This window comes from Malassezia globosa (assembly GCF_000181695.2).
Source record: "Malassezia globosa CBS 7966 chromosome Unknown mgl_sf_1.1, whole genome shotgun sequence".
Classification (NCBI taxonomy): domain Eukaryota; kingdom Fungi; phylum Basidiomycota; class Malasseziomycetes; order Malasseziales; family Malasseziaceae; genus Malassezia; species Malassezia globosa.
In genome coordinates this window covers 1,074,154-1,088,071 of record NW_001849874.1, presented here as the reverse complement: position 1 = coordinate 1,088,071, position 13,918 = coordinate 1,074,154, and the positions used below count along the sequence as shown (strand labels likewise).

General features: G+C 51.9%; 5 protein-coding genes across 5 annotated transcripts; 4 read left to right on the top strand and 1 right to left on the bottom strand.

The window, feature by feature from the left end:
* Positions 1–449: 449 nt before the first annotated feature.
* MGL_0487 (uncharacterized protein) lies at positions 450–5,900 on the bottom strand (the record flags this gene model as incomplete). The annotated part of the gene is made up of 1 exon (XM_001732660.1): positions 450–5,900. The coding sequence occupies one exon, from the start codon at positions 5,898–5,900 to the stop codon at positions 450–452; it is 5,451 nt and encodes a 1,816-aa protein (XP_001732712.1).
* Positions 5,901–6,612: 712 nt separating this feature from the next.
* On the top strand, positions 6,613–9,027 carry MGL_0486 (uncharacterized protein; the record flags this gene model as incomplete). The annotated part of the gene is made up of 1 exon (XM_001732659.1): positions 6,613–9,027. One exon carries the CDS (start codon positions 6,613–6,615, stop codon positions 9,025–9,027), a length of 2,415 nt encoding a protein of 804 aa, XP_001732711.1.
* A 629-nt stretch (positions 9,028–9,656) lies between these two features.
* On the top strand, positions 9,657–11,111 carry MGL_0485 (uncharacterized protein; the record flags this gene model as incomplete). The annotated part of the gene is made up of 1 exon (XM_001732658.1): positions 9,657–11,111. The coding sequence occupies one exon, from the start codon at positions 9,657–9,659 to the stop codon at positions 11,109–11,111; it is 1,455 nt and encodes a 484-aa protein (XP_001732710.1).
* A 310-nt stretch (positions 11,112–11,421) lies between these two features.
* On the top strand, positions 11,422–12,453 carry MGL_0484 (uncharacterized protein; the record flags this gene model as incomplete). The annotated part of the gene is made up of 1 exon (XM_001732657.1): positions 11,422–12,453. The coding sequence occupies one exon, from the start codon at positions 11,422–11,424 to the stop codon at positions 12,451–12,453; it is 1,032 nt and encodes a 343-aa protein (XP_001732709.1).
* Positions 12,454–12,720: 267 nt separating this feature from the next.
* On the top strand, positions 12,721–13,357 carry MGL_0483 (uncharacterized protein; the record flags this gene model as incomplete). Its single annotated transcript, XM_001732656.1, has 4 exons — positions 12,721–12,849; positions 12,895–12,976; positions 13,119–13,147; positions 13,334–13,357. 4 exons carry the CDS (start codon positions 12,721–12,723, stop codon positions 13,355–13,357), a joined length of 264 nt encoding a protein of 87 aa, XP_001732708.1.
* Between the last annotated feature and the right edge of the window lie 561 nt (positions 13,358–13,918).

Genomic DNA, 13,918 nt, shown 5'->3' with positions numbered 1-13,918 from the left:
CGCAGACCAGTTACACTCTCAGGTAGCACGTGCTAAAATGGCAGCAGGCGTGCCACTAACAGATGATGATCGTTGGCCATGGCTCGAGCGTGTGAAGTCGGTAGCGAAACAGGCACAGGAGCACAAAGGCCAATCGAATGGTCCTTGTATCATTGTCGCATGTTCGGCGCTGCGCCGAGCATATCGAGATGTGCTTCGTTCTACACACGATGTGCGAACGGTATTTGTTTATTTACGACTCGATCCGCCCTTACTGATGCATCGCCTAGCGAAGCGCACAGACCACTTCATGAAGTCGGACATGCTTGCATCGCAGCTTGACACATTGGAAGAGCCGATCAACGACGACGAAGCTGCCGACGTGCTGACAGTGGAAATTCATCCTTCAATGCAAGTAGAGGATGTGATGCGTGAGCTGCGTGAAAAACTACTTGTAAACATGAACATAATTATTGGAACGTGCGATTCGACGCTCGCGAGCCGAAAGGTGGTCGATTCAAAGATTTTGGCGCATCAGGGTAGGTTGAGGAAGCAGTAGCACCAGATCCGGTACCGGGGGGCAAAGACGATCGATGGCTTTGCATGCTAGTGCTATCCCTCATGGGTGAGCCGTGACCAGAAGATGAGGACGATGGGGTCACGCCAAAGCCCATCATCAAGCTGGGATCAAAGCTCGCCGGTGGGGGAACAGGAGTAAACGTCGGCATCGACATGGGCATGTACATGGGGCCACCGGCACCGGGTGGAAATCCGGAGCCAGACATGGAAGGAGGAGGATTCGGTGTGGAGCTGCCAGATGATGAAGTCGAGGATGCAAACTGCATGTATGCCTGGTAGTATGCTTGCTGGGCAGCTTGCATAGCTTGCTGTTGTGCCATCATGCTTTCTCGGGACATGCCGGGCATGACGCCCATCATCATCATCATCTGTTGCTGCTGCCAATAATACATGTTCATAAACATTTGCTGTTGTTGTTGCTGCTGAGAGAGATGGTGCGGCATGGCAGATGTAGCCGAAAGACCTGCAGGGGGTGAGCCTGAAGTGGATCGAGAAAATCCACTGTGTCGTGCATCGCGCTCGCGCTCTGTCCCGGACGCAGGCCCTGGCGTACGTCGTTCACGAGAATGGATCGCACCCATAAGTCCAGCCTGAGGTGGAGGTGGCTTGCTCGGCATATTGATGAGGGCCTGACCAGTCTCACGAGCTTCTGCTTCCTGCGCACGCGCACTTTTACTAAGGCGGTCTTGGGACGCAGAGGCGAGGAGCCCCGTCATAGGATGCGAATTAGAAGAATGCGGTTCATCGAGCTTGAGAAATGTTGAGCGTGAAGGTGTGCCATTGGAATGCAGCGAAGACAATGTTGATGCCGAAAAGGGCAATGACTGCTGCTGTGCGAACGTTGGATTCGCCAAAGGCGCAGTGGAGACGCCGTTCGGTTCCTTAGCGTGTGGAATGGGGGCTGATTGAGAGTACGACATGTGAGGAGGCTGAAGATTTTGGCGCTGGCCGCTCGGAAAAGGCGCCGACGATGAGAGCCAGAACTCAGAGTGGTCATCAAGCGAACCAGATCCAAAGCCATTTGATAGCGAAGACGACAGCGTAGGTGCACCATCCCCTGCATCGACAGGCTCTGTCTCTTCGTTTTGTGTGCCAGAAGCATGTTCGTCATGATCGACCCAGTCATGCGACATGTGAGAGACGCCAGGCGCACGGCCTGGGCGAGCAGATGCATGCGGCAAGGCGGGAATCGCAGATGATAGCGATGGAGACGATGATGACGACGCAGGAGGCGGCTGCTGCTTACGCCCGAACGATGATGGATACGCCTCGGTGGTGCCCATGGGCGAGACTTTCCGTGCCATAGTGTCGGAAGCAAAGGGGGAGTGCTGATCTTCAGGAATACCATACGTTTTGTCGTCATCATGTGCATCCCGAGCCTCCAAGGGGACTGTTTCCATAGTGGGCACCTGCGACTTAGCTTGGGCAGCTGTCGATGGTGACGAGGAAGTAGAAAGAGGCACGATGACAGAGTGAGTGGCTGGCGCCGATGTCGTTTTACTCTTTGAGACCTTGGTGGGTATCGACGATGGTATAGGCATAGATGTCTGTTCGTCGTTCATGTACTCTTCAAGAAGGTAAGCTTCGGAGTCATGGTCGGTCCTGCTTGGTGAAACAGAGCGAGACAGAGGCTGTGACGATGGATCATTGGGAGCATGCTCCAAACCGTGTCGGTTCGTGATTTCTGACGTGTTCGAAGTTGCTGCTGTGTCCTTCAAACTTGGGTCCGCCGCATGCTCCGCGATTGTAGAATTTGGTGCGATAGTACCTGCTCCCTGTTGACCTGATGGCGTCGACACGGACATGGAAGCAATAGGACCCACAGACGGTGCAAGAAATGATAGTGTCGAAGGGATAGCTGGCGATGGCGACGAACCGGCAGCACTGCCTACAGATGAAGAAGCCGTTGTTGGTCGAGACGATGCCGAATTTTGGCTTGGAACTGGTGGGGCTCTCGCGTTCAGGGCAAGGTGAGACGATGTTGAGGAAGGCGTTTGCTTATAGAAAGTGCGGTAATCGCATGTCTGAGCACTAGACGGGGCATCAGATGCAGTAGGAAACGATGACTGGGGCATGTAATGACTGATAGGGGGGCGATCCCCAGCGGACATCTCCGAATGGGATGAAGGAACTTCCACGATAGGCGAAAGTTCCTTTGCTTGAGGATCGTTTGGAATAGGCCAAGCGTAAATAAGGTCATGCCGTGGGTTCACCGGATGCTGTGGCATGGTGCGCACAGTCTCTTGGGACTCACCAACAGAAACGGGTATTTCAGCAGGGACAGACGGTATTGAAGCTTTGGCCGATGCTGCTGGCAATACAGCTCCTGTAGAGCCCGACAATCCCCGTGTTGGCGTAGTAGCCGAGGTCGACATGGATGCAGTTCCCGGTGTTGTCCCTGTTCCAGATCCAGAGCCTGACGCTGAGGCGCCGGTTGCTTCGCTCCATACAGATGGAATGGATGAGGCCAGCTGAGTCATGTCATATGCTGAAGAGGACGACTCTTGCGGATCAGTCTTCGAGGGCTGCGCCGTCGTACCAGTACCAGTCGGATGTGATACAAGTGCTTGAATTGTCATGTCCAGGTCGTCTAGGTCTGTCGAAACAATCGGCAGTGGAGGGAGTGTCGGGTTTTGGCCCGACATGTGGTAATGCTGGGCATTCGAGTCATGGATAACGGCCTGTTCGCCTTGGCCGACGCGGTTGTGATCGAGTTCACGGTATGCTTGGTCGTATGTGTGATCTGACGCCAAGTTGTGCACCACTGGACCAGAAAATGACGACGACGATGTCGTTGCTAATGGACGTGGCGGGATGTAGAATGCACTAGCTTTCAGTTTCGAAGTAGGTGCCTCTGATGACTGTGCATGTGAAGGACTCAACTCGACTGGCTGCGGGAGCTCTTTCTCGTACCTGGAACCTGGCAAAACAAAAGGCACGCGAGTGTCTGCGGGTAAGCCGTGTACTTGGCCTTGGGCAGAGTCTGTATCGGTACTGACAAAGTTCATATTTGGGTCGCCTGTTGATGCTTGCTGGGACGCCAACACAGTCTGTTCCCGTTGATGAGGCGGGCTGGGAAAGTGCGCGAATGATGGCACCGAGGATTCAGCATAGTAATCAGCTGCAAAGTCAGAGGGTTGTGCTGGCTGACTCTTTTCGTACTGTGTGTTAGTCTGAGCTGGCTCAAGAGCCTCTTGTCCCATAACATAACCGGTAGACTGCGCTGTTTGAATGTGTTCTTGACCTGTAGATGCATAGCTGGATGACTGTGAGTGGGCGGGCTCCTGATTGACCATAGCATGGTTGGGCCATTCTGATTGCCCGACTTCTTGGCCCATCGAGGAGTTATAAGAAGCTGGATCCATGGCTCCGGTCCCTTGGTTCGCCTGATTAGCATGTGATGACTGCATCATAGGACCATTCTCGTTGCCCACTGTATCATAGTTCAACGCATCAGCTTCGGTGCTAGGTTGGTTTATCGCATTCTCAGCCCGCGGCTCGGTGTGATTAGTTCCAGCATCGGCGACGTGATCAGGGGGTTTTACTGATTGGCGCTCGAATCCAAATGATGGAACACCCGATGCCTGATCGGCACATGACTGTGCTGCTTGGGCCTCAGGCAATGCCACCTGAGGCTCAAGCGTGCTCGGCAGCTCGGGAAGAGGAGCAAGTATCATTGTATTCTCACCGCGCATCCGAGCGGCCATAATTTCATGCATCATGTGTCGGCAAGTCAGGTGATCTTCGACAGACATGTTAAGGTAGTCAGCCAGCGCTCGATCCAAAAACAAGTGATCCTTGTAAGGTCCAATTGGGTATGCAAAGAACGGTGAAGCAGGACTTCGCGGATCCCATTCAAATTGATCAGGGCGGCCATAGAGCCGAAATGCGTCCATAAGAGCAATAATCCACTTCATCATCTCCGCATTCGCACCTCGCGTTTGGCCTGCTGGTATATCAGGCATGAACATGACCCACCCTGATTGACGCGAATGTAGCGTGGCAGACGTGACAGGTGACTGAGGCAGTGAGCCTTCTGCTTTGAATAAGACAGACTCTTCTACAAGGTCTGAACGCGAAGGATAGACAGCATACACGTGCTGGACATGCCACAAGCTCGCGAAAGGGTGTTTGCTCCGCTTCGATTCATAGAAGTATGCCACAGCTGGTGACGCCAGAATGCCAGCTGGCGGCGAAGGTGGTTGTGTATGGGAGTGGCCGTGAAAATCATTTGATCCAGCATGGTGTAGAGAAAATATACTGCTGGTTCGATCACCTGTCGGCCCCATGCGCAAGAACCGGCGCAATCCGCTAGTTGGCTCGTCATCAGCCCAGTGGCTGTGCAAGACCATCCAGCAGCGACGCCAATCGGTGGACCCCATAAACCGAGCACGGACCCAGCTTTCATGTCGTCCGCGTACGAGTGGCGAACGCACGGCAAGTTCCGACACGTCACTGACTTCAGGTCCCTTGACAGCACTAAGACGAGCACGAATCAGTGCGCCAGTATAAATTTCGTCTAGGCGCATGCGTTCCCAGGAGGCTAGACGGATAGCATTAATCCATGACTGCAAGTAGCGCTGACCAAGTTGGTGCCACGCAAGCACAGGCTTGTGCTCGGGATGTTTTTCATTTTTTACTGATAATCGTTGCTGCACTTTGGTAGAATCACAAGGCGGCGGCAAATGGAAGCAGAACAAAATGCAATTCTTTCCTGCCGTATTAAGCGCAAACACATGGTACAAAGTGCGGCGACTTCCTGGATCAGAGAAGGGTGCATCAACATGCATCCCGATGTAGTCGACGAAAGCATCTGTCACATTGATATACGTGGGCGGTACTTCCCGCCCTTCTGCAGCAGCTTGGTTGAGAAGGCGCGCTTCCCACAGGCTAAGACTTGTTCCTTGCAACTGAACGAAGCACTCGGTCCAGTCATGAAAGTGGCCTGCACGGTGATCGGGCTGGCCGTCGACACCAAGCGAGTGGCGCACAAGTAGATAACCTTCCATGTATGCTTTGCGAGTAAGAGCGTCGTGAAGATGAAGAGCATTGCGCAGGTCTGTGCTTTTGAAAGTAAACGGAGGTGTTGAACTTGACGTAGACGATACACTCAGGCGCTGATGCTGGCCTGAAAACAATGCCATCGATGCGGGACGCACGGACCCTGGAGCATCTTCCAATGGCTGATATGCACTCGTGGGACGCAAAGACGAGAATGAGCTGGCTGAGTGAGACTCTGGACGATCCATGGACGTGCGAGGCATGTCCACAGATGCACGCTGCGATCTAGCACTCGCAAACGATGCTCGTGCAGGGTCGACAGTAGTGCCCGCAGCAGACATGCCGACAAGTCAGTAGATGCGGGTGTGACACGAAGAGGGTGGAAGTGGCTGTCGTTCCGCTCTCACACACCACGAGAGCGAATGAAACGGCGCTCTTGCTCTGATGTCCTTTTTCGTTTTCTGTCTTATTTCTTTTAACTTCTTCAAATCTTACTCGACGAACTCTCCACCTTGGATGTGGGCGGCAGCCTCGCACAGCCGCACTTGAACGACCAGCTAGATCGCGCTCTCCGCTGAGATCGCCTCCGACACACGCCATTGAGCCGCGCAAGTCCGACGACGCAACGGCCGACGCTTCTGTGACGATTTCTTACGTAATTTCTCCCTGCTATGGGTATTCTATCCTCAGGACGACAAGGCAAGAGTTGTGCCAAGGTGGGGAAATGCGCAGAATCGACCTGATAGGACGAGAGCACGGCCGCTATCCACATACACCCAAAGATCTCCGTGACCCCCTCCCCTCGCCCAAGTTATCGGAGTGTGTGGACGTGGAGAGAATGGAGAAGGCGAAAAGCGAGCGAGGCATTCACATTTTCACGTGATGCATCCCCGCATAACAGCCACTCACAAAATGGCAGTTCTCAAGCCGGGTCATTTTTTCAATGCAGCCGGCTGATGAACTAAGCCGTACCTTACGCGCCTATCTTTGTTGTCAACCCATCGTCGTTCCCGACTCCATCTTTTGACCGCAACTCGCCCCAAAGTGCACTCTATGGCGGCAGTTCAGTCAAAGTTGGAGACAGTGCCGCGGCGCACCCGTGCTCTCGTTGCGCTGGTGGTTTTGGCGCTTGCTATGGGTCACAAGCAGATTGTTGGCCTGACCAAAAAGCGAGTACACTTGTTGAAACTTCATCGACATCGCAAACGACTGCACGATGTATCATTGGATCAGGGACTAGAGCAACTTTATTACCCGACTGATCGTAGAGACGGGACCATCAACTTGATAGTGCCTCACCGTGGGCAACTTCGCAAAGCGTCTGTAACACCCACAGATCCCAAAACGTTCCAGCAAGACTACTCACACTTTTCTCTTCCGCCACCCGTGAATAAAGAAGCAGTGCGGAAGCGTCTGGACTTGCTTGGTGTATTTGGTGGTTTGTCACCATCTAGTGCCCGAAAGATTCGCGACCATGAAGCAAAGATAGCCCCAGAGGCTGGTGAGAGTGTGTCAAGTGCTAGCGCGATGCGCGTTGGTGTTGACCGCGAGTTCTTACGGCAGCTGCGTGCCCTGTTTCGTATTATATTCCCCACACTGCGCTCCAAGGAAATATACATGTTTGTGCTACATACATTCTTCCTCGTGCTACGCACGTACTTGAGTCTTTTGGTAGCGCGTCTGGATGGCTATATTGTCAAATCGCTAATTTCCATGGATAAATGGGGCTTTTTGCGCGGCTTGGGCATGTGGTTCGCGCTTTCTGTGCCTTCAACATACACGAATGCCATGATCCGATTCTTGCAGTCGAAACTGTCTATTGCATTCCGCACAAGACTCACACGCTATGTTCACGACCTGTACCTAAACAACCACCAAAACTTTTACCGCGTGACCAATTTGGACAACCGACTTGAATCCGTAAGCCAGTACATTACACACGATCTTGCTCAGTTCTGTGATGTGTTGTCGGATCTGTACTCGAATGTGTCTAAGCCGTTGCTTGATATGATTATCTTTATGTGGCAAATGAGTCGCAATCTTGGAGTTACTGGGGTTGCTGGCACAATGATTGGCTACGTGCTCTCGTCGTATGTGCTACGCTCCGTGTCGCCATCGTTCGGGAAACTGGCTGCGCTCGAAGCGAAGCTGGAAGGCAACTTTTACAATGCACAGAGTCGACTCATCATTAATGCAGAGGAAATCGCATTCTACAATGGTGCATCGACGGAAGAAGGTATCTTGCGTCGCTCTTTTGACGAGCTTGTACGCCATATCCGCTCAATCTTGCGTGCTCGTGTGGGGTACAACTCAATGGAAGACTTTGTGCTCAAGTACTCGTGGTCCGCCTGTGGCTACATCATGATGGCCATACCGGCCTTTAGCGCGCAAGCGACCTCGGGCAAGACCGCTGATGCTGATCCGCTTATTGCCAAGCAGACAGAGGGCTACATTTCGAACCGCCGTATCCTGCTGGCCATTGCCGATGCCGGTAGTCGTCTCATGTACAGCTACAAGGGGGTCGCGACACTCGCCGGACAGACATCGCGTGTGTATTCGCTGATTTCGTCTCTTCATCTGCTGCAGCATGATGACTATCAGAGCGTGCCGCGTCCGAGTGACTTGCCACCTGATGCACCGTTTTATGACCTGGGCCACCTCAAGGGCCGCCACGTGGAGAACGGAGACTTGATCAAATTCGTCCATGCACCTGTTGTGACGCCCGCGCCAGGGCAGGAGCGTGGTGGCGAGTTGCTGGTAAAAAGTCTGGACATGCAGATCAACCCAGGCGACCATATGCTGATTACGGGTCCCAATGGAGTGGGAAAAACAGCTGTCGCTCGTATTCTCGCCGGCTTGTGGCCTCTGTTCGATGGTACCCTCGAAAAGCCAAACAACGAATACATCATGTTCCTCCCACAACGCCCGTACCTTAATACGGAGAGTCTACGCGAGCAAGTGATCTATCCGTTCTCGTATCAGGAGCATGTCGAGTCTGGCCGCACTGACGAGGACCTCATGGACATCCTCCGCCATGTGCACCTCGCTTATCTGCCTGAACGTGAAGGTGGCTGGACCACACGCAAGGAATGGAAGGACGTGCTCTCCGGTGGTGAGAAGCAGCGAATGGGCATGGCGCGCTTGTTCTATCATCGTCCGAAGTTTGCCGTGCTGGATGAGTGCACATCGGCTGTGTCCACAGATGTTGAAGGCCTGATGTACGCGCATGCGAAAGATCTCGGCATTACGCTTATTACCATCTCGCATCGCCCAAGCCTATTCAAGTATCACCAGCTCCTCCTTGACTTCAAAGGCGACCACAAGTATGAGGTGCTCAATCTTGCTGGTGATGTGCGTCAGCTGACCATTGAACAGGAGCTCAAGGAGCTGGAAGCCAAGGTTGCACAGGTCGGCAAGTGGAAGCACCGACTTGAGGAAATCCACAAAGAACTTTCATTCTCGAAGTAGTTATGTATGAGGTGCAAAAATGCGAAATGAATAGCTTGCGCTGATGCGAGAGACTGGTGTTACGCTATGGAAGCTTAGCGAATTTCGACTTGGCCTCATGACTCGATCCTGAGAGTCGTATGAAAGTGTACAAGGCAGATTTGTCCATGCGACCTTTTTTGTAATAGAAGTGAGTTGGATGATCGGGTGTAAGCGTGATAGACCGAGAAATTCCATAGATGACTTTGTCCAGCAACTCTGCACGCATTGACCTATTCGATGCAACATGGAAAAATGAATGGTGTCACTTTCTTGCTCCATTTTGTCTCTTGATGCACATCACCCACTAGCGTATGTGTATGGTGGTTTCTCCACGGCCGTAAAGGTCTCCACCTCCACGCAAAATGAGCGATCCAAGTTATCCGCTCTTAACGCGAGTAAAGAAGTCTATATGGAGGTCGCGTGGAGCCACGTGAGGATCTGATTTCGCGGTCAGGGAGGATCACTGTAGCTGCCAAGATACCGTACGTTGCGTCCATCTAGATCCGCCCAGTCCCATTTTAAGCTCACGCACAAGAAGTGTGGGACGTGACAACCGTTGCAACTTTTTTTCCTTGGACTTCTTGTGCAGGAAGACAAAGAAAGCGCCCATGTCGATGACGACCTCACGCGAGCGGAATGTGCCGCCGGACGACAATGAGATTGAGCTCGGACGTTCTCGTCACAGCGACGTAGCGCCGGAGTCTGAGTCACCACAAGCCCACCTGCTCAATTCAGATGTCGCTTCCGTCACAAAGAATTTTATGCGCAACGCAAGCCATGCGACTGCGAATTCTGGAGCTATTGCTGCTGTGCTCAGCTACTGCATTGCTAGCATCTCGATGACTGTGATTAATAAATTTACCGTGTCGGGGGAAAAGTTCACAATGAACTTACTTGTTTTGTTGTGCCAGTGTTCTGTGGGTGTTGCGATGGTGTATGCGGCAAAATGCATGGGCTGGATCCAGATTCGCACACTCAACATGCGCGATGTGAAGACATGGTTCCCTATCTCGACGATGCTCGTGTTTGTGATCTACACAGGTAGCAAGGCTCTACAGCACATGGATATTCCTATCTATACGATTTTCAAGAACTTGACGATTATTTTGATCGCATACGGTGAATTGCTTTGGTTTAATGGTCGTATCACACCTATGGTGTTTTTGTCGTTTATCCTGATGGTTCTTTCGTCCATTATTGCCGCATGGCCTGACTTGGCTCCCTCGACGGCCAAGACGTTGTATTCGCGTGCATTCGAGTCCCTCAATCTCTATACAGGTGTGCCACATGCTACGGAAGGCTGGGGCGAGGGCGTCCGCACAGAAGCAGCGTCCGCCATGCATCCACACACCGCGTTGTCTCCCTTGTCTGTCAAGCCTTATGTGGGCGCAGCCACGCCTTTGGCTGCCGCTGTGGCGCAGCAAAATTCGGAGGCAGCTGCGTCCTCGTCAACACTATCCAGCTGGTCCACGAACGGCTACGTTTGGATGCTGGCAAATTGCATGATTAGTGCGACTTATGTACTGGTTATGCGCAAGCGCATCAAGCTGACGGGCTTCAAAGATTGGGATACCATGTTCTACAACAACTTGCTATCGATCCCCGTCCTGTTGTTTATGTCGCTTCTTGTCGAGAACTGGAGTGTCGAGACGTTTGAGCACAACTTTCCTCGCGAAAAGCGTTCGACACTTGTTTTTGCCATCTTGCTCTCTGGCACAGGAGGCGTATTTATTAGTTACACAACGGCTTGGTGCATCCGTGTGACAAGCAGCACAACCTACAGCATGGTTGGTGCGTTAAATAAATTGCCTCTTGCTCTAAGTGGAATGCTCTTCTTTGGCAACCCTGTGACACCTTATAACTCCATCGGTGTCGCGGTCGGCTTTATCGCCGGTATTGTTTACGCCGTTGGAAAGTACAAGCAGGTTGTAGCTGCGCGTATTGCTAATTCAGATGCGACAGGTGCCTCGACATCATTGTCGTCATCGTCATCTGCTGCCCCCAGCGGCGAATACGTCTTTGACCTTAAAGGAGAAATACCTACACATACGCGACAACAGTAAGATAACTGGTTGCGACTGTAGGCGTGTTTCGATTGGAGACCCCTAGTTTTGTCTATCTGAATGACTATATGCTTCTTGATAGGTGCTACCATAGCGCACCACAGAATTCTTGGTCCAAATATAATTTTTCTTAGACAAATTGGGCCACATTTGACGACGCATCGGCATTCGCCACGATGTCTCCACGTAACTCCCCTGAGACTAGTCTTGTTTTGGCATGACATGTCACATCATCGCCGTACAGGGAGCGACTCCGCAGCATGGACTCGCCGTGTGATTGAAATTGGCCCCTTGTTAGAAACGGTATGTGATGCAGGAATGCGCTTTGCTCACGGCTTGCCAGTTTCATATGCCAGATGCAACTTCAGATGAGCGCATGTATGCGCTTGTACAGCTGGAACATGCTGTGTCACAGCGCGTGTTACACGAGTTACCCAAGGTTCGCCAGCAAGCGAAAGAGAATGGAACGCGGCGTGCTATGTTTTTTATCCAGGTTGAACGCTGTTGCGACTGGGCCGTGTACCACCATGGAGTTCGAACTTGCCTGGCGGAGCATTTGCTCAGCCTCCTGGGTAGACTTCACATACTCTTGAAACTTTCACCAACGGCGTCTGATGATGGTAATTCACTCGCATCAGAAATGGGATGTGCACTATCGATTCTACAAGGGGTTTGCCTCACCAATGAGACGAGCCGGCAGCTCTGTTCGTCTAAGAGTTCCCTCGCTCTGTTCTTGGGCATTGTGAAAGCCGAGTACAGTCAATCCAATGATTCATCATGTGCTTTGGGGCTGCTTATCCCACATACCCTTGATACCCTTATGTGCATTCTCGTCGATGCACCAACAGATGTGCGCCGCGCGTTTGAACATGCGCATGGCTTGTCGATTGTGCGCCGCGTCATGAATGCACGTCCCTCGCCCAGCGCAGATGCTGCCAATATGGACACAACGGGCGCCAAATGTATTGAGTTTCTTTTGTTCTATTTGCAGGCCAAAGAATTCGAGCAGCAGGCGAGCCAGCAATTGTCTGGCAGTACAGCGCAATCCGTATTTCGACCTCCTGAAACACCCAAGCCCAAGCGTGGCCATGCGCGTTCCAGGTCGGCTATCACAGCTACCCCGTTCTACACACCTCTTGCTACCCCTAGGTCCAGACAGCAACGTGTCTTGTCCTATGGATCACCAACAAAACATGTGGCCCAAGGCAAGTTAGCCATGCCGCCTGAGGCCAATCCCTTTTTACATGCGCAGTCTCGCGTTCGGGAACGTGAGTCTTCGGATATGTTGCAGACACCTCGTGCATCTACACGCCACCTTGACAGAGAGACCTCCAATCCGTAACCCGTCTCGACAAGAGATGACGCCCACTTCTGTTCCTATGGATCGCGCTCCTTCATCCTCGGTAGCACCACCCTTCCTGTAGCCAGCCAGCGCGTGCTGTTGTGACACCCGTCGCACGTCCTAACCGTACGCACTACATCACGTGATGCGACACTGACAATCGTTCTCTGCACTTCGATTCACGCGAGTGATCGATCTTTACAGCTAGCTAGGCCGACGAAGCAACTGACCTTATCTTGCAAGGCCCTGTCCTCATACACACGCGATATGTCGGGAAGACAACAGAGGGTGATGATCCAGCCGATCAATGTGATCTTCCGACATTTGCAACAACAGACGCGCGTATCACTCTGGCTGTATGACAACGTGGAATATCGCCTCGAAGGCAAGATCATTGTAAGCTTTTAGAACCCCGCAACGCATGATTAACTTTGTAAAAAGGGATTTGATGAGTTTATGAATGTAACACTGGCTGATGCGGAAGAGGTACATATGAACGCACAGAAGGACCGAAAACCGCTGGGTACGTTAGATATCGGGTGCGATGAACGATGAGCTTACCACGGAACTTGATATATACCTATCTTATGCGCGAACATAAACCCACATGTTTGTTTGTCCTGCTTATGGCTATGCAATGAATTCTGTTGCTGTTACGTGGACAGGCCGTCTACTACTGAAAGGCGATAACATCGTAAGTATCGACACATCATAAGAAAGTGACTTGTGATGACTCGATTTTGCTTGGACTATCTCACGTGGCACTCATTCATGGGTCGTGGATTCAATACACCAATCCTATGTCTGGGAGTAGAGTGTACGGGAGGATCGATCATTACTCAAGCTGCTCGCATTTCGCACAAGACACTAACAGTCACAGACACTGATCCAGCCGGCGATGTAGCCAATCCATTCTTCTCGTTCAAGGTCTTATTACGTAGTGAAATTATAAATATTAGAATTACGTCATCCAAGTTAGATGACTCACTACCCTGTCTTTGCTTTTACTGGCTTGTTGGACCCCACATTTCATATCTCCGGCAATAGCCGGTTGCTGTGGGGTATTGTGCTAATTTGTACGATATCAATCGATAAAAAGGGTCTGACGTGATCAATACTCGTCCCCTCCTTCCCGTGTGACGCCATCATATATTTTCCTTCTCAGTTTGGTGTTCAAATTTATGGTGCATTTCCAGACTTTGGACATATTTTCTCGAAGATTCACTCAAAGTATGATCCATGGAATCACCGTTTCTTCTTCCATGTTCAAGAACTTCCCTGCTCGCCACATGCAAAGGCCTCTTCGTCCCCGACCGGTGTCTCAGCTCATTACACCGCGTCAATCGAGTAAATTGCGTGTTGCTGTCTCAGTGGAATCTCTCTTGAGACAAAGTGGAACCACAGCTAATTCGCACACCCTGCATCAACCTGCACTCGTCTGCGCCATGATGCCTAACACTTGGCG